At 36.1% G+C, this 20,866-nt stretch overlaps 1 protein-coding gene across 4 annotated transcripts in view; it reads left to right on the top strand.

Annotated features, from left to right (window-relative positions):
- Positions 1 to 19,811, top strand: part of LOC123762031 (ubiquitin carboxyl-terminal hydrolase 19) — a 36,924-nt gene extending 17,113 nt beyond the window's left edge. For 2 of the 4 annotated variants that reach the window (XM_045748211.2, XM_069335790.1), the window contains exons 15-20: positions 807 to 904; positions 2,566 to 2,690; positions 2,823 to 2,963; positions 3,800 to 3,960; positions 4,960 to 5,282; positions 8,655 to 19,811. In XM_045748211.2, coding sequence (XP_045604167.1) covers positions 807 to 904; positions 2,566 to 2,690; positions 2,823 to 2,963; positions 3,800 to 3,960; positions 4,960 to 5,255 — 821 coding nt within the window. In that variant the 3' untranslated portion in view covers positions 5,256 to 5,282; positions 8,655 to 19,811. Of the gene's footprint in view, positions 1 to 806; positions 905 to 2,565; positions 2,691 to 2,822; positions 2,964 to 3,799; positions 3,961 to 4,959; positions 6,480 to 8,654 lie in introns of those variants that run through there. The other 2 variants (XR_006773293.2, XM_069335789.1) reach the window with 2 other exon arrangements.
- The last annotated feature ends 1,055 nt before the right edge of the window (positions 19,812 to 20,866 follow it).

Consider the following 20,866-nt stretch of genomic DNA (forward strand, 5'->3'; position numbering starts at 1 on the left):
GGATCAGAGATTTATCCAAAACTGATGAAACTAACCATAAAGGAGAGAGAAAACAAAGTAAACTACTGTTTGAAAGAAAGAACTTGGGATCGAGTCACCTGAGGAGGTTCTGTAAATGCCCTTTGGTTCTCTTGGGGGATTTTGTTCCTCATCCTGAAAATTTTTCTCTGAATGGAAGGTGTCTCTTAACTTTTCTTCCAGTACAACCCCTCTCCTGACTTTGACTTTGACAAACAAACTTTGCTGTTTGATGTGAAATTGGCACCCATGATGCTCAGCGCACTTGTTTAGGTACAGTAGCTGTTTGACACCATCATTATCTTGGAATCCAAATTCTGACCTACCTTGACAACTGACTGGTTTAGGCTTCCACTCATTTGGTTTGTCTACTATTTAGTGATGTAGTTCTCTCCCAGGTGGCTTGCTTTAGCTTCCTTCTCAACTGACAACAGTCCTGGTGTCAAGGTCCTGCTTTGGATGGGTTTGGTCTGGGATACCAGGATTGCTTCACTTTCTCCTGTGGTTGTCATATTTCGGGTGCTGAGGAAGTCTCGGCTTTTGTATTAAGACCTCAATTGCATGTTTGTCAACCTGTTTTGGGTTAATGTCTAATTACCGATTCTCAGGCTATCCTCTCCTCGTTGAGATCATGGAGATCGCTTTACTTTCTCAGTCAGCGTGGGTCGCAGATTCTGTGTTTATTTCTTAGGCTTAGCGATATCAGCGCATAAGCACTAGAGAGTTACTGACGGTCTTCTAGAAATGAGCAGTTCTTTATATTTATAACTTCATTTTTTCATCTGCAGGAGATGTGCCTTTGGATTTAAAAGACAAATATTACATTGCCATGGACTGGCGAACAAATGAGAGGCTACCAGTCCACTGTCTTGTACAAAACAAAGAAGTAAGTACATGTTATTACTTTTTATATCGGTCATTATAACTAGTCATTATGCTACTTTATGAGAAATTACCTAGAATGAACTCTGTTGGTGTTTGCCATTTTCTGATGGAATATTTAACCCGTAGACAGCAGTTATCATCATATGTTGTGGATGTGGTTATCATCGTATGAAGATTTAAACAATTAATGTCGGGGTTTTACATGTATGATGCAAATAAGGAGTTAATAGGTCTATGTGGATGTAATGAAGTTCTCCTTGACCCATTAACAAATCCAGCTATTGTTTCATGGTTTCATTACTTTGTTAATGTGGTTACTGTCATAAATGTTAAAAGGTGAATGTAATCATCGTCATTGTATAAAATACTGTCTTATGACATGTATACAAATGATGTTCATATGGTTTTCACAACTTTATAAGGGTGTAATGAGGTATACTAAGTAAACCAGTCACCAGTTGAACTATTATCATGCACTACGTGTACCAGGAATTTGCCATCATGTGTGGGGTTGTGTATTTGGTGGCTTATGCCTCTGTGTCAGTCTATACTGTGGCCCATATGGTGCCAATTATACCTTAGGTACCCAGACCCAGACCCAGTATTATACCCAGAACCCAATACCCATGTATAATATGTTTATATGGTTTTCACTATTCTATGGTTGTAATGAAGTATATTGGGTAAACCAATCATCAATTGAAACATTATTACACTGTATATGAAATATGTGATTTATCTAACACGTGTAAATGGAATATTTTTTGTGCATAGGGGTGTATAACCATTTTTCCATAGCTGTCAAAGGGTTAATCTGTCTTGTAATGTTACTATGTAATAAAATTACATTTGATTACTATATAATTAAATGCTAATAATGGTGATTACATTGCAGTATAATTTTATACAAGCAAAAACTAAAACTTCCTGTAAAGCATTATTAGAACAAATAATTGTCTTTGTGGTCAATGTGTGAAGTGCATTTATATAGGAATTAGTGTGCATAAATGTTAATTGTGTAACAGGTCACAGTTTCCATTTGTCAGGGACTGGAAATCTGTTAGTTTATCAAGGTCTTCCTAGACTAGCCCCCCAGTACGATTCCTATATAACACTATTGCTACTGTATTCACCACCGCCGTACAATCTACACCTTTTGAAATATTAAGGAAACGTGTGAAAGTAGAGAGACTGGCAACAATACTAGTGCAGTATCAGAGTTAAACAGAGCATAGTTATAAGGACAGACTAAGGGATCCTAACATTACAACTTTTAAGGAGAGAAGACACAGAGGGATACAAGATACTGATGTATAAAAGTCTAGGACACAATGAATAAAGAGCTAGTTCCCTGTAGTCATTGATGGGTAAGCAGTTAGTGTAGGTGAGTGATTGCAGACACTAGAATGAATTGACCTGTTACTTGTATTAATACGGTTGTAGTTCCTTCTCTTAGTTATGCACTATTGTTAAGGACGTGGCTGAAATCTCAAGCCATGAAACAAATAAGGTTATCACTACGGAAAGGTGTTTGTTCATAGTAATAATTAAAATTATAGATTTCGATGAGAATGCTCGTTAAAAAGAGGAAATTTTGTATATCTAAAGTTTTTTATATCTAGATATCTGCATATCTAAAATAAAGTTTAATCTTTCTAACAGGTTGAGTGCGAGACTGAAGGCTCATATTCAGTGCAGCGTAATCAGCCCACTAGTTTAGAGGCTTGCATTGAACTTTTTACTCAACCGGAAAACTTATCGGAAGGCGATTCTTGGCGTTGTCCGAGGTAATTTCAGAAAATGTACCTGCAGTAATTTGAGTATACTGTAGTACATTATTATTATAAAGTGCTAAAATTACAAATACTAGTATAATCCCCCTAATAGAGATGTGCTTTAATGTGTGTGTATTATTACAGATGTAAAAAGCCAGTGGAAGCAACTAAGCAAATGAGTGTGTGGAGGTTGCCCCATATTCTTATTATACAGCTCAAGAGATTCTCCTTTAAATATGTTCTTTACTCAGACAAGATTGACAAGTTTGTGCAGTACCCAGTGAGGTGAGTGTGTGCACTTGGCTTCACTCTTCCTTTGCTATTGGCTGTAACAATTTTGTTCATGTAATGGAGTTTGTTCATGTAGGTCATCATGAATTCTCTATAGGCTTTCAAATTACATTTTTGGATATTTTATTTTTAAAACCATCTTCCATTTGCATTTGTGGTTGGTTTGCATATTTTGACACCAACACAAGTCATAGTATGGTCATAGAAAAGTTATAATTATGGACTATGTTCTCAAGATACTATTTTTAGTAGCAACTTTATTGTGAACAAATTTTGCATTAAAATTCATATTGCCCACCGGGTGTTTTTCTAAAAAAAAAAATCTTGTTTACTGAATAAGTATTAAAATTAATACTTATTAATAGACTGCTTATAGCATTTCCATTGCATATTAAATGCTGTGCATGTCAAAATAATAACTTGCCAAAGTTTAGAAAAATACTATGTTAGAACTCGCTACATGTTGTAAAGGACATTTTGCTTTTTAAACTATTCTCAACTCTTGATTTGAAGAAGCTTGTGAAAATAAAATGTCATCTTTAGTATTATACAGTAACTCATAACTCGTGTCTCCTATAGGCATTGTCATTATTCACACAGTTAATGTTTATTTTCTCGGTGGAAGACAAATATAAAAATGGATCTTTGACAGTATTGCAGTGTTGCTGCAATGGAGACGTGAGAATTGACTATCTGCATCCATAGAAAATCAATAAGATACCTATGTATTTAGCACAGTTTACTGTATTTAACCATAATAATAATAATAATAATAATGTATTAATAACTAGGTATTGGATAAATGTCTTATCTATGCTTATTGCTGGCAGAGGGTTAAATTTGCTGCCTTACATGTCAGCCGAGCCTGAAGACGGTCCTGCAGTGTACGATCTCTATGGTGTCATAAACCATATGGGTCGTCTCTTAGGCGGCCATTATACCTCCTACGCTCGTCTGGTGGCCAAACACGACACTCGTCAGTCTGAGATTGGTAAGTTTATGGCTTAGGTTTAAGGAGTTACTTAATGTAATTTTAGATAGTCTTGGTTAGCATATCATACTTTGCTTGTCAATTAATTGAGGTGTTGGCATTGATTGACCCTGAAAGTTTCTACCTTATTAGTCTTTTGTATTATTTTTGGCATCGCTATTCTTTTCCATTCTCTTCTTTTTCATGCAGTGTATAAAAAAAAATGCGCACAAGCACACTATGAACCCACATTAAAATGTGAAAGAAGCTAATGTGTTCAACTGTTAGGTCTTCTTCAGTTGAAAGGTTATGACTTCCTTCATATTTTAATGTGGTTTTTCTTAACACCTTGATCAGTATTTTGTGATTGTTGTTGCATATAATATGTATGTATGTAATGTATATACATTGTGAGAGTATATATATATACAGTATATACGAGTGTGCAATCTCCATATATATGGAGTAGTTTTATGTATATATTTGGAGTGTGCATACTCCATGCTGGAGAGTGCAGCTCCAGCATGGAGTCCATATCTCGTTAAGCATAAAATTAAATTTTGAGAAGGTTCAGAGGCTTGCCACCAAACTAGTGCCCAAACTAAGGGGCATGAGCTATGAGGAGAGACTACGGGAATTAAATCTCACGTTGCTGGAAGACAGGAGAATTAGGGGGGGACATGATCACATACAAGATTCACAAAGGAATTAATAGGGTAGACAAAGACAGTTTATTTAACACAAGGGGTACACACAGAAATTGAGTGCCCAAATGAGCCATAAAGACATTAGAAATAATTTTTGTAGTGTCAGAGTAGTTAATAAATGGAATATATTAGGAAGTGATAGAGTGGAGGCAGACTCCATACACAGTTTCAAGTGTAGATATGATAGAGCCCAATAGGCTAAGGCATCTGTACACATGTTGATTGACAGTTGAGAGGCGGGACAAGAGAGTGTGCGTATTTTATCAATGTTTGGCAATATTAATGTACTGTGCTTTGCTTTCTGTTTAACTAGACTGGAGGTTGTTCGATGACAGCCGAGTCAACTTCTGCCAGGAATCTCGTGTGATCAATGAACAAGCCTATCTGCTCCTCTACCGACGAAGAGATATGCCATTCTCCTTGCACAGACCATTGCCTCCCCCTGCCCCTTCAGCTCTGGAGGAGAATGGATTTGATCAAGGGGCTGAAATTGAGGAAGCAACACCAATGTCCATCTCATCCACTTCCCAGTTGTCGTCCTCCCAACCTTCCTCCTCCAGTCTTGAAGGAGAGGAACAACTTAGTACTGCTCAGGAAGAACTTGACTAAATACAGTGATTTTGCAACAGAAACAAGGTGCATGTTAGCCCATGTGTGTCAGTGATGTTCCAAGAAGTGGCTCACATTTTTTTATTTATTTTGGTTGTGTAAAGTTTGTTGTACAATTTAAATTTCTATATTTTGTAAACCATCATCACCCATGTGTCTTGAAATTCCTCAAAAGAATTTTTAAGACGTGTCCATACCTGTGAGATGAAATATATAATATAGGTTTTTCCTTTCTGCTGGAGCATGTGCTGAGTACATACACTATATATCAGGTTTGCAGCAGGATTAGTGAAGCAATTGTCTGGAAACAACATAGTTACTGCGCATCACTAATCTCATCTGTTTCCCACTCATCTCGGTGGGATATTTCATATACCATCCTTTCAGACATATTCATATAATGTTAATACTCGCATCTCTCACCACCACCACGTCATTTTGTGCTTACTCTTCTCATATACATATGTACTTTCCTTAACCTGTAAACTTTCTTAGATTATCTTCACATTTTTAATTCCAGACACACTTGAATATATTTTTCATCCTGAACAAACTTTTATTAAAGCATATAAATTTCTTGTTTGTGTGTGTGGTAGTATTTGATTATCAAAACCATTTTCTACGGGAATTCATTAATGCTCGACGTGCTGTTAGAAGTGCAGTACTCGACTGGTGTTTTAACAATTTGTAATTTTTACAGTAGTGAAGGAATTTTGAGAGTAGTGAAGGCTGTAGTAACTTTATCACACTTTCATGAAATGTTTGCCTTTATAGTAATAGTTCATTCCTACTGATAATAGTATTGATAAAACCTGTTATCATGATTAAGGCTAAGACTTGTCTGGTGCTGTAGACCTGCACACTCGTCTAAATGTTTCCCTGTGAGAGGCAGGTGACTCGAGTTTGATTTTCATGGTTTTAAGTCGCTGATTATTTATAACGTGTTTTGCTAAGATTCTCGAGAGCTTTTTGCAGAGCCGTGTGGCAACCTTGTGGTTAATTAACATGCACAACAATATTATAAATACCCCTGTAACTCAGTATATTTCATTTGTGCAGAAAATATGCCAGAAAGTTGGTTTTTTAATAAAATTTTAACATTTTAGGTAATGCACTAAGATACAATATTTGTTTTAGACAAAATATATACATTTATATTTTTAACTGAAGGCTTATGAGAGTATTATGAACAAATACATTGTCTACATAAATATTGAAACTGGATTTAGATTTTAAAGTTTTTCCCCACCTCTTTCTCCATCATTGAATTTGGTATTCATAGTAGGAATACCTTGTAATAATGAGAATTTAAATATTCCTGCATATTTTTGTGCATGTGTGATAACTGGAGAAAATGATCACATGTCAGCTTGGAACTTTGAAAGAGTTTTGGATACTGAGGTTTGTAGGGCACCATTTAGAACCGTTTTAACACTAACCGAGAGTGGAGCTTAAACAACATCTTGAAAATTAATAAGCATAGTTGTACAGTACTAAATTTGTGCACACATACATGTGTGTGTATTCAACCACTCTCCCATCCCTTCTCCCTCTTATCCCTCATTACTACCCCTTAACTACCCCTCCATTTACCAAATCCTGCCTGTGCTCATTACATTTCCATATTTTACTCCCTTTTCTCCTTATACCATCATATTAGTAGCCCAAGTCTTGTTGGTAAAACAGCATTGGTGTTTTAGTCAGTGAACAGTTTTGTGAGTATTGTGGTGAGCAATGTGGTGTGGTGTGGGGAAAGAGGTGACCACTATAGTGCAGAGTGGTGAGCAGTGTGGCATGAGGTAAGGTGGTAACCTATTATTGACTGAAGGAGTGAGATGTAACACTTTAAGCCCTACCTCCTAGCTCTTTGTACCTAGCACTCTAATTACCTATCTCGGCATTAAAATGTTCATATGATTTTGTCAAGATTAGGATGGAATTAGCTTCAACCTTTTCAGTGCATTCCATTTGCCGATTACCCATTTCTTCAACTCGATTGTGTATCCAGCTTCCACCAATGTCCCGTGTTCTTTCTCTCTTTAATTTAAACTGGATTTCATTGTCCACTTTATCTATTCTCCCTCAAAATCTTGCATGAAGTTAATATATTCCCTCTGTTTCTTCTCTCTTCTTAGATTGTGAAGGCGAATTCTCTCAACCGGTCCTCATAGCTGAGGCACCTCAATTCTGGTACTAGTTGCAGAAGTCTGAACTTCTAGTTTGTTTATGCTTCACAATGTGGAGGTTCCATGCTGGTGCTGCAGTCAACTAATGATCTCACATGGGCAGTGTATGAAACTGAAAGCCTTCTTGTTTAGATTCTTAAATTACATTCTTATGTTTGCTAACTTCTCATGTGCTATTGATGTTAACCTGTTCATATGAGCTTCTCGTGTCGGTGTTGGAATTAATTCTACTCCCAGGTCTTTTACTCTTATGGTATAATGTAATTAAATACAGGACTCCTATCTTCCTTTCCCATTTTCATTACTGTACTTTACAGTTATTTGCACTGAATTTCAGCAGTCATTTATCTGCCCACTCCTGAAGTTTAAGGTCTTTTTGCATCTCGACAGTCCTCTTCAGTTCTTGCTCTCCTCATTAACTTTGTATCTTCAGCAAATATCTGCAGGTATGAGCTCACTTCCTCTGCGAGATCATTTTCATAGATTAAAAAGAGCAATGGTCCTAGGCCAGAGCCCTGGGGAACACAACTTTCCGCTCTTCACATGCCCGATATCTCTCTATGACCCTCTGCTTCATGTCTGTCAAGTACTGTACTTGATCCCGTGATATTCTTGTTATCCCCACTTGTCTCTCCATCTTACATGTTGGTCTCGTGAGGAAATGCATCGAAAAAATGTTGGGAGTCTAGGATGCAGTCTTTCCATCCTTTGTTCTGTAGTCTAATTCTGACAGCCTTGTCATGGAATTAAATCGTTTGTTTAGCATGATTTTCCCTCTGTACATTACTTTTTACATGTGACTTCAGTGGTGCTATATAGTCATACTGGCTTAGTACTTTTTTGTTTTTTATAATTACAGTACTTAAATATTGGATTTGATTTTGGTTCTTGAGTAATAAAGATAAATGGCACCCAAACAGTCAAGGGACAAAAATGCGTGTCTGCCCATTTATAGGTAATCAGAACAAAAAAAATGCACGCCACCTTTAATATTGGATAATCGAGTCCCATGAGAAAACTGAATATTGTATTCTGTGTAGTATAGTGGTAACAACACGCACCACTATCCCCACTTGTATATCTAAAATATCAAATTGGTATACACATTTGATCAAAATATGCAAAACATATTTAAATGGAGGCAAACTCATAGAAAAAATTAAACAAATATATACCCATAACTAACATCCATTTTCCTTCATTTTATTTTCAGTTGATAAAGCCAGAGAGTTCCTCAGCACACACGGTCAACATTCACGAATGTTCCTCTTCCCCTTCATTATCTTGGGTTTGTCTGGCCTTCTTTTTAATGCCTGAAATCTATTTGGTGGGTAACTAACTTTGTCATAATTCCTCTAAACAATATTGTAATTTGTGCAAGACTCAACGTAAGAGTCATAAAAGCCTGATAATTTCAGAAAAAGCATGTACCTGACATAACTTGGCAATATACGTTTTAAGAGCAGATTGCCACACTAGTGTGGCCTGATTAAAATCAAATAAAAGTTTGTTTAAAAATGGTTCCATTGAAACCTTTTATAGTCTGTGTGTGTTTATCTGCAGTGAAGCAGTTGGTCAAGTTCTTGAAAGACAATATTAAGACTAGTAAGTATTTCACTAGTAAAGGGATTAATTTCTATATTATTGATCATGAGGCGAATCTGTAGATTTAATCTAAGACATACTGACCCATGCTGCTGTTACACAATATTGAGCTCACTTATCCAGACTATATGGAAGATAAGCCAGATAAGCATGAACCCCTCACCAGATAAGCCAGGCACCTGGATAAGCAGAATTTTTACCTGGGAAATCCAAAAATTACAATATTTCGTAATTTTTTTTTCCATAACCAACATAATTCACATTTCCACACACAATACATTAAAAATATAATTTAAAACAAAAGTCAACTTACCGTGTTGTAGTTTGTCTTCTTGTTTGATACTAAACATCTTGAAATGTGTAGTTGTTTTAAATTTACATAATCTAATCTCCGGTTATTTGGATATGGCAGTCTTGCCAGAAAGTTTATCCGCACTTGACTTAGACCATACCAGTCTGCATTATCCAACCAAATCTCCGGTTATCTAGATACAGCAAAATTTTGCCCCCCAAAAATATCGACACAATCTTGACTGGATAATCCAAATATTTGGTTCAGCAGGCTTTTGATAACCAGCTCATACAGTATTACTCAACATCTTGACCCATGCTAGTAATACACAACAGTGTGTTGTTGCTGTGTATAACATGATCTTTCAAGTCTTTCTTTGCAGTGTGTACACGCACGCACACACGTACACACACAGGGTAGATAAAGATAAACTGTTTTAACATGGGTGGTATGCGAACAAGGGGACACAGGTGGAAACTGAGTAGCCAAATGAGCCATAGAGATGTTAAAAAGAACTTTGTCAGAGTAGTTAACAGATGGAATGCATTAGGCAGTGATGTAGTGGAGGTAGACTCTATACACAGTTTTAAATGTAGATATGATAGAGCCCAGTAGGCTCAGGAATCTGTACATCAGTTGATTGACAGTCGAGAGGTTAGACCAAAGAGCCAGAGCTCAACCCCCGCAAACACAACTAGGCGAGTACACATACACATACATACATACATACATACATTGATACACACATTAATATGCACTGCAGAGATTTGTACTCGTAAGGTTTGTGACGTGACTTATTTTGTGTAATTATTAGTTTGTGTCTTAATTAATTATTTATTGGTTTTCTTTCTGACTTGGATTGGCTGCTCAACACATGATGCCTGATTGAACTTTACCCATATTTCAAATGGCCAAAAAAAGTATTTGCCACCATTAATGACATTTTATTACTTAAGCTTGCTTCCTGTTTGGCTCTCTCTTTTCACGTGCAATGCTTGTTTTGTTTACTTCACAATTTCTTTATGCTGGTCACAACTTTATTATTTAATGTCAATCTTTGTAATGGGCGTAATATTTTTTTTATATTGACTAAGTTTCAAAATACTGTACTGTAAAGCTTTTTTAGTAATTTATAATAGTACAAAAGCCTCAGTGGTTAGAATTAGTAGTAATACTTGCACTAGATAATAGAGAACTGGAGGAACTCTGTATTTTTGTACTGTATTTCCTTTCTTTGTCCTGATGCTTCTCAGCAGTATGTACAGTATAGTTGAACATTTATTTAACATTCCGCTGATTAGAACATTTAAGATACAGTACTCTAAAATTAGCGCATCCTTCGGCGTTTGCTGCCCTTTCCCCCGCATCACACTTCCCTGAGGACCTCTCACACACCCAAGCCTTCACTTGTGCAGTGTCACACGACATTTGCGCAGTACATGTTAGAGCACCTTCACGTTCCAGCCACATTTTTGCCACTTGGCTCGCCACAAAGTTGTGTACACTACACTTACTGATGGTGTTAATGATGAATAGTTCTTGATTGCAGTTTACAGAAGCTTGTACTGTAGTGTGTAAAGCTTCTCAGATTCTGTGTATGTTATGCTACTCATGTTTAAGGTATTCATCAAGGATTTTACCTCACTTTATACTTTAGTAAAATAAGAACTTATTTATTTATGAATGTAGTCATTTTGACTTGTGCTACCTGGTGTAGATTATGGATTCTTGATATCATGTCTGATTTGTAGCAAGCCTTATTTTGTTTTTGACATTACAATGTGATAGCTTTATATTTTGTATCATTGTTGAAGGGGTTGCAGTGAAAGTTACCAAAACAGTGCTTTCAATTAAACTGGGTAACGTGGAAAAAAAAAATTCTATATTGAACTCACTAGGTGCATAATGTTGTGATCACACTGCTGCTGGCAGGATAGAGGATGGATTTTGCTTGTCTTGTTCATGAGCATAACAGCAAGTGCAGCTTTATAGATTTGTTTATCATTATCATACTTAAGCTTATTTCAGTTCTTTATATGAATGAGGTCTGTTTTGTGTATTAAATTCCAGTACTGAATGACTATTAATTTAGCAATATAATGATAATTGCATTGTTACATTATATAGTCTATTTTGATATAAAGTATGAAACATTACCAGTTTGCTTATTTAAAGATGTTATTGGAGATTACTTGGTGCACTATATATTAATACTTTATATTGATGGTATTGAAAATGCACCATTACTGTCAAAGTTCTTATATCACCTGTTATAAATTTGTCATTTGTCTGAATGAAAGGCTAATCATTTCTAGTCCATTTGGAATTACAGGTAACTAATTAGGAACCTTTACTGATATCAACCAGATATTCTTTAATTATTTTATTTTAAGTGCTGATTTTCACCATAGCTAATTTTAATAGAATATTAAGTAATGCAAATAGACTGTAGACATGATTAGGAAGAAATTTGTGTAAAATGTCTAAGGTCACTTTAACTGTTATTACTTGGTAAGAATTCCATTCTTTGATCAAATCACACAGCATTTTATGAATGATGAACATGTTTCACACAATAGCATAATGAAGCTATGTTGCATACACAGTGCATTATCTGACAGTATTTGTATTCCTGCCACAGCTTGAATCATGATTTTGTCTCGACTCCTCAGTTGGTGGGTACCTGTGTTATGACATCCTCCAATTTGTATAAACATGCTTAATAAGAGCTCAGTAAAACATCATACTACCAGAGTTGACATAATACTGTATTATAATTATGGCAGGAGTGTGCGTATTCCACCAAATGAACCTTTGCTAAAATTAGACTGTCAACTACAGTACAACAAAAAGCTGGATGCTCGATGATTATAATAGCTAATTAGATAGTTTAGTTTGAACGTTAAAGTCGGTGTGTTATGAAATATAGGCCAGTGGTGTAGTGGATAATGGTAATGTCACTCTCTAGGTTAAACTTTGTTTGGTCTGGCCAGTAACTGGTTGGGTGACTGTGAAGATAGTCTTGTCTTTAGTGAGGAAGCTCTTGGTATGCTTAATAGGCTTCCTTTCTCTGACAATGAGAGATGCAAATGGTCACAAAATTGTCTTAAGGAAGTCATGATGGGTCAGAAACCTTAAACTATTGGATATATATATACCAGTAAATTAAAGATGGGTTTAGTGCTGTATTTATATATAGCAGTCTTTTTGCTTGTGAGCCAACAGTTGGCTCACAATAAGTGAACTAAATTATAGATAAATTCTAAAAGTTAAATAACCTCTTATTTATAAAAATTGTGTGTTATGTCATTTAGTTATAAGATGCATTTCTTCTTGATCACCAGTTGCACATACTGTGCCCAGGGTTTGGAACACTTGGAAAATTAGTACTCTTCTAGTACTGTACTAAATATTCTCAGCAGTATTGTATTGAAACACCTGTCAGTCTAAAGATGAATGCCGGAGAAGAAAAGGCTAGCTGAACTTAGTGAATAAATCTACAGTGCATATAAAAGTTTGTTTTCTGTTTTGCCTCTTTATGTTAAAAAGATGCAACTAGTCTCATCATCTAATATTAATGTTTGGTTTCTTATAATTATATAAAAATTTGAAAGGATAACAGCTTAGCACTTTCAACTCTCCTGAATGGTCATCAGAGCCGTACTGAGAGACAGTTGTAGAGACAGTGTAAGAGGAGGGTGGGACCGCAAGTTGTCTGGACGACACGGGGCTCCCGACATCTTTCATAAACATAAAATAGAAATTGGAGTGTGAGAAGGCAGAAACCACATATATGTGTATGTGTGTGTGTATAGACTAAATGTAAAATATATGTGGTCTCAGCCTTCTCATTTTTTTTTAACTTGCATAAAAACTTGATCTAACCTAACCGATTCAGTAATTCACATTCTTAATATAATAATATTTATTGGAACAAACCAATTTGAAGAGAGATATTTGAAAATAATGAAAATCACTATGCCTGTTAGACATATTAGGCCAAGTAGTGCGGTTCTGGCTATTAAGTACAACATGACACGCATTCATACGTACGTGTCAGAGAAATACGTAGTTTGTAAAATGAGGAAAAATAGGTCTTAGTCTACGTTAGAGAAACCACTGTTAGAAAGGCAGGGCCCAAGATAGCAGTTTGATCCTATAGGCTCAAATAGTAAATACAGTACCCTCAGATTTACAAGGGTACAAATTTGAAGGGATGAATATACAGTAGTAGAGGATGTGTGTGTGCCTACAGAGCCGTATAGTCTCTGTAGTGACCCGTATAGTATACAGCCATCCCTTCTCAAGTGGAGGAGTTACTTTGTTGTATGCAAAATGCAGTTACTTTATAGTAAACACAAACTTAGCATGTTACTCAGTGAAAAAGTAATTTTCAGAGGACAAAAATATTATAATGATATTAGCATGTATGTATTTTATAAACATCTCTGTTCAGTCTTCATCATTGGTAACCCAACATGAGTTGTTTATCTACTTAGTCTCTCTCGATGGCTAAATGATTGAAAAGCATTTTTCATATGTAAAATATGTTTAGTACAGTACTGTATATAGTTTGCAAAGGTGTGAGGTGCTTCATCTTGGCACAGTAAGGCATTGAAAGAGAAGGCCTCAATAAGGTGCTAAGACTTACTCTTTCCAGTTGGGTCAGATCTGATTTGCGTAATATAAGTAGGTATGTTGTGCATATACTTTATTTGTTTTTGTTACGGAAATGTTACTATCTGTGCATTAAAATTAATCCTTAAACATAATTGTACCTTGTGAAATAACCAGAATGTTTGCTGGGAATGGCATGAAGACATCAAGAAATCTGGTGGTTTATCTTGTGAGGAAGAAAATGCTAATTTATGTATGAGGAGAGGGGGGGGATGTAATTTTGTTCACATCATGCTCCTCTTAAGTCACTCATACATTTAATAAATTTAACACTGATGCAAAGTGAAAGACTTGGTGGTAGGTTTGAATTTTATTTGCAACGTCTTGCTTCAAGAGGTTTGTCAAGTAAACGAGCAATTTATACTAGTTCATGCTATTTATATGCCTGGGTTGTTGGCAAGGAAGGAGGGCTCACATGAAGGACACAGAAGGGTGGAGCCACATGTTAAGAATAGTGGTAAGATAATTAAATTATCAAGACAAATGAAAAATCATTGTTAAAACTCATGATCTTCTCTTTAAATGTAATGCTCTAAACTTGTCTTTCTGCGTGAGATTATAGGCATCTTAAGTGATACACAGCCATTCTGTCTTAGCACTTTATTTGTAATAATAACTAAATTTAAAGGCTCACTAAGCCTAATAAACCTAATTATTATTCTATTATACAAACTGCCAGATGCAACAGTTGCAGAGTTCACAGGGTAGATACACAAAATAGAGAGTACAGTATCCTTGTTAACCTAGCAAACTCGGTACCAGATATTTATCTCCCTTGGAGACTTCAATCCACCCAATCCACCTGGAAATAACCAACCACAGGTCAGAGAATTACTGACAAATTCTTGCTCAACTTACGTATTAAATAACCAAGTACAGTATGGATGAAAACACACTTGGCCTGATCTTCACATACAATGAAGAAATAATGAGACATTACAACCTCTCATCCTACATACTTAGTCTGCAAGTTCATAAAGTTCAAATTAACATTAATACATGCAGTAGAGCCAGGAGGATCAGCAAGTATGAAGGGTTGTTCAATCAATTAAATTTTAACAAGTGGATTGACTGGGAAAAATATAGACCTTGTAAACATTCAATGGGAAACGGTCTTAAGCTTAAGGAAAGTTTGAAACTACTCAGATGGAAGTCACAAGTAAGGCGTTTTTCATTCAATCATGAGAGGGCTGGCCGCTGGATCAACGAGCATTTGGCCAGTGTTCCGAGTATGGGCGGACTGATATCAAGAGACAATATTTTCCACGCAGGGAAATATGCCCAACCAAATGCTGAAGCATGTGCCTGTGTGAAGGGTCGGAAAGAGGATACAGGCGACTATACATACTCACAAGGAAAAAAAAATCATGGGTATGCTTAAACAGACATGACTCAGAACAAAGAAAAAGAAATCTAAGCCAGGAGATAGAAGATATAGAGCAGACACTGAAGGGCAATTCGATACCAGTCTGAGGAATTGGAATTGAGACGGAAAGCTATACAAGAGATGGAGAAAATCCAAAACATTTGTAATCCAAATCCAAATTAAAGACGTCCACTAGTATTGAACTTGTACTTACAACTTAAGGTTCGTACGCAGAAGCCGACAAAGAAATTGGTAAAATCTTAAAAGGCCACTATGTTTAGTGCCCCAATAAACATATTTATTGATGTTTAACATTGATTAGCTCCAAGTATTTAAGTATGGTGGAAATGAGGAACTGGAATGAAACAAAGGGTACATGACACAGACTTACTCATAGAAGAAAAGCAACATATAAAAGATCTGGGAATTGATGATGTCTGATGACCTGATATTTTAGTGAACATTACGAAGCAAATACAGTGGCAGCCAGGAAAATAATAGAATGGATTATGAGAAGGTTCAAATCCAGAGATCCCACAGCAATGCTAATATTATTTAAATCACTGGTGCTGTTCTGTCTTGAGTACTACTCAGTACTCGCTTTCCCTTTTGGAGCAGGAGAGATTGCTGAAATAGAGGGAATACAGAGAACCTATACAGTACTCACACAATTAAACACCCAAACTATTGAGACCATCTCAAAGCATTCAAAATGTAAACTGGAAAGGAGATGAGAGAGTTATCAAATAATATAAACCTGGAAGGCCAGGTCCCAAATTTGCACAGTAGAATATCAGCAAACTGGAGTGAGAGAGATTGAAGGAAATGCATAATCGAACCAGTGAGGAGAAAAAGGTGCAACTGGCACTGTCTGAACATCAAAAGTCCACAGCTGTTCAATACTCTCCCAGCAAGCATTAGAAATATTGCCAGAACAAAGGTGGATGTCTTCAAGAAGCATCCCGCTCCTAGCAACAGCCTGTTGGACCAAGTTATCACAAGTCAAGTCTGGCCCCAGGCCGGGCTTGAGAAGTAGAATGACTCTGAACCCTCTCCAGGTATGCCACAACCCTGGTGACATTTATACTTTGTTGTGGTGCTCTCACACTTTGTACATAATAGAGACATCAAATGACTTTAACAGTATGGATCAGCAGATAAATGGACATGCCAGACACAGTAAATCACTGGAACAGGGTGCTGGTTCAGTCCCCATTCTGCTTCAATGATTTTCTCATACATATATCATGTTATTGTGATTTCCTTGTCACTGTTTAAAATCTGTTTCTCATATACTGTACAGGGTTCTCCAATACTATACTGTACCCTGCTCACATCACAGAATGGAACAATGCCTAACTTAAAATTAAAGAAAATGACTTGATTCAAAACAGTAGTTGTCATAAAATGCAACAACCAATGAAATTTCTACATAATTCTTCACTATCATAATTACTGTACAGTACAGTAAATTCCACAATGCACTGTTCACAATTCATGAACATATACATTTAGGACTACAATGACATGATTTCTGTATCACTCGTCTTACTTGACAAAACACAGTGGTTGAAGTTCGGCTTTCTGAATTATTTCTAGTATTTTGCCAATATTCTGTGATGCAGATAATGTTAAATAGTTTTTTGGAATTAATGCTTCCCATAATTACTTTCATCCTATTGTTAATCCTTTTACAGAGGAACCTCATACATGAACGGCTCACAACTCGCACAATTCGGCACTCAAAAGTAAACACGCATAACAGACAAGTCTGTTCTCAGTAGCTGTCATTTAATACATACCCCTGTTAAACTTCTCGTGTTTTCTTGGATATTTTTATATTTTTAGCTTGCATAAGTCACCTTGGTGCTTAAGAAAAGTAGTGATAATAGCCAAATGAAAAGAAAATGAGTTAGATCCATGATAGAAATGAAAATCCATGAATTCTGGAAGAACCACTTCAATGTCCTCTATTGCCTCATAGACAGCCTGGGAAAAAGTCTCTGAAAGGGGCATGAACTCTACCTGGAGGAAACTGTGGCCAGATGACGAAGCAGAAAGACTGAGCAGGTCATTGGGCTTGGAAGTTTGTGCTGATGGTGTGAAGTAAATAGTGGAAGAGCATGGAGCAGAGCTTACCACAGAAGAACTGCAGGACCTTCAGAGAGAGGAGCAACACACCAGCTGAGGAATTGTCTTCAGAGGATGAGGGTTGGGAGGATGGCCCTGGTTCTCTAATATAAGAAATGTGTTTAAACGGGTGGAAGTGCAAAATTTTCTTAAAGTATCACCCTGACAAACTGTGTTAAAACCTCTTGAATGACAATGCTATGTCTCACTTTAGAAACATTTTAATACGACAGACAAAAGCAATCATCTTTGGACAGGTTTCTCATAAGAAAAGAATCCAGTGAGTCTAATGAGGGGGAAAAAAAAAAGAAAAAAAAAAGAAAAAAAAAAGAACCCCAGAAGCACAATTACAGTAGATGAAGTTGTTATAGTAGGGGACTCCCCTGCCACACAGTAACATCTCTCCTCCTCTAACTCACCACCTTCCACATACATCATCAAGTCTCCTAAGTGCAGGTAAAGTGAGAATATATTTTCATTTGTTTGTATTCATATGTCCAATTTACATTATTCCTTTTGGAAAGGGGGGGAATTATTCGGTACCCGAAAAGATCGGCACTTAAACGTCCTTCTGGAACCAATTAAGCTTGAGTGATGAGGTTCGACTGTATATCTATACTTACCCCAACCTTCTTTGGTGAACCCAAGCATATAAATAACTTTACTTGGTGTGAAATTTTTGTAATAAATTGTCTACAAATGTAGTAGTGATCTAGTATGAAGTTTTATCATGTTATGAAATCAAGAGCTGATTACACATGGAAGTTTATCTCCACATGATAAAGCAAATATTTTTATCCACATGAGGGTGGTACTGTAGCACAAAAGAACATGGAAATTACACTGGAGGGGACCCAAAAAATCCTCTCAAATGCACTGAGTGCATTATTCTCGTGAGACTATGGTGGTACGCTTCTTCCAGCCAGAGGAGATCCCCCCTCTATGTATCTAATTATATATTCTGTATAATATATACAGTACTGATATATATATATATTTATATATATATATATATATATATATATATATATATATATATATATATATATATATATATATTGTATTCAATTATTCCCCCCCCCCTCTCCCTCTTAATTTTTGTTTTAAAATAAGATCTGTGATGCTAATTTTGAAATTGCTTTGGTATTAGTACTTAATTAATTTACAATAAATCAAAAGTGGTTCAAAGTTTTATGTGGTATTTTATTATGTATACTGTAATGCAGAATACACACATTACATTTCAACATGGTCATTTTCTGCATCATTCTGTCATCTGCATCAAAGCCAAAATCCTTTTTGTGGAAAGTAAAACCTGAGTAAAGCAAGTTCATATTTGCTTTGGAACAATGGTTGCTTAAGCTGATCTTTATAGTTGAAGTTTAGAAAGCGAAGTATCTTATGATGGTTGAGAATGCTACGTGTGGGCCTGTGTTTTCGTTCCACACTCAGTGTTCAGCAAATATTTTTGGTATGCATTAGTTTTATTGGCCGCCACTGTACTATTTTTACGAACAAAATTAACTGGCATGATACATAACCCTGATTTATATTGTGCAGTTTATTCAAGAAACTGGATAAATTAGAGGTGAATAGTTTCAGGATTGGGATAGCTGAAAAGGCCAAATGGCATACATCATTGCATCCTCACTGAGTCGAGACCAAAGAACCTCTTTGTTTTTTCTTTTTGATACTGCCAATATATTCAATAATAAGTACAAAAATAGTTTTGAGGTATAAACTACCTTTTTAATTGACTCAGTATGTAATGACGACATAAAACTTGCTACGTATTTAGTAAATTAAAGTTTAGTACTGTAGTTTCAGGTTTATTTCAGTAGCATAGTATCATTGTGTAAAATTCTTATAAATAAAGTAGATTTTGTAAGGAGTAGCACTTATGAAAATATTTTGATGTATTCCTTTACATACTTTATAAGAATGTTGTAGTGATTTATCAGTAAACTAAACAATAAAATGTTTGTTGTAGCTATGACTTACTATCCGTTGTATACATATGACATAAATATTATAAATAAAATCCTTTAGCAAAATTATTCATGTTCTGTTGCTGGGATCCACTTTTGCTAGAATAGAGTAGAGAGGCAGTTTATGTAGACTTGCATTTTTAACTTTCATATTTTTTGTATCAAATTTTGTAAAAGCAAATGAATGAATTGAAGCCACAACAGTTTTATTATTAGGTAATTATAGAGTATTTGGCTGTACTATACTGTATTTACAGTAATTGTATCTTTCCAGATAGCTTATGGACCCCATTAAATTACCATGATGACTGTTACTGTCTCTCCATTACCTAACTTGCCTTGATGCTACAATGTTCTTGGAGAGTATTATTTTCCCATTGTTGAAGATGGGAAGGTTTATAGGCTTAGTAAGGTGCCCCTACACCAGCAACTGACCTTTCCCAGAATGCAATCCACAACATTTGCCTAACTCCCAGGAACTTATGAAATGGATGGGTAATGGATACAATTATGAATAGAATCCCAGGTACAGTACTTACTTATTCTTAGGTGAACAGCGGCATCAGATGTAAGAAAACTTGTTCAAATGTCTCGTTCAGTGTTGATGTGGAATCCAGGACATGTTGGTTTGGAGCCAACTGTATTGGCCAATGTGCTACAGGGTTACTCTACTATGAAGCCATGTTAAAGTACAGTATCACAATCATAATTCACTTTTCTGGAAGGGCTGCTATTGGTGGCTCCTTGGTGAATAGCTCCACCCCACTTTACAATAGTGAAGTCCGAATAACTTTCTACCATCTTGTCTATCAGGACAGAAATTCAGAAAACCAGAGATTTTTCCACATACTGTACTAAAGTCAGGCATCGGGCTGTGCAGTGTTAGTCCCGTACAGCTGTGGTTCAGGGCGTGTTGTTTAGGGTGAGTGGTTTCAAAGTAGGAGGTATCGGGAGAGAGGGAAGAATCAGGAAGGGCTGCCTGGGAGATATGGGGCATGTGGATGGGCCTATAATCTGTATTGTATACAATAAACAAATTCTTTTAGAACTATTCATCACAGTAAAAAGTTAAATATCCAATATTATGACAAATACAAATTTCTTAAAAACTATGTGCACAGGCTAAAGACTAGTTTCCTTCTAAAATTTGGGGATTTTTGTTTTGGGTCAAGCTAAACAGGCCACGTGCTCCTGACCCTCATGTTATGCCACAGTGCCGTGCCATTAGTGAAATATTTTCTTAAATAACTGTTTTGTTTTCAAAGTAACTTTGATCATTTTTTTTACCAAGGCTGTCTGTGCAGTCTTGGTAATGAGCAATCATTCTGAAGGTGTTAAGAGGAAGAACGTTGTGCTAACAATTAAGG

This window comes from Procambarus clarkii, chromosome 34, assembly GCF_040958095.1.
Source record: "Procambarus clarkii isolate CNS0578487 chromosome 34, FALCON_Pclarkii_2.0, whole genome shotgun sequence".
Lineage (NCBI taxonomy): Eukaryota > Metazoa > Arthropoda > Malacostraca > Decapoda > Cambaridae > Procambarus > Procambarus clarkii.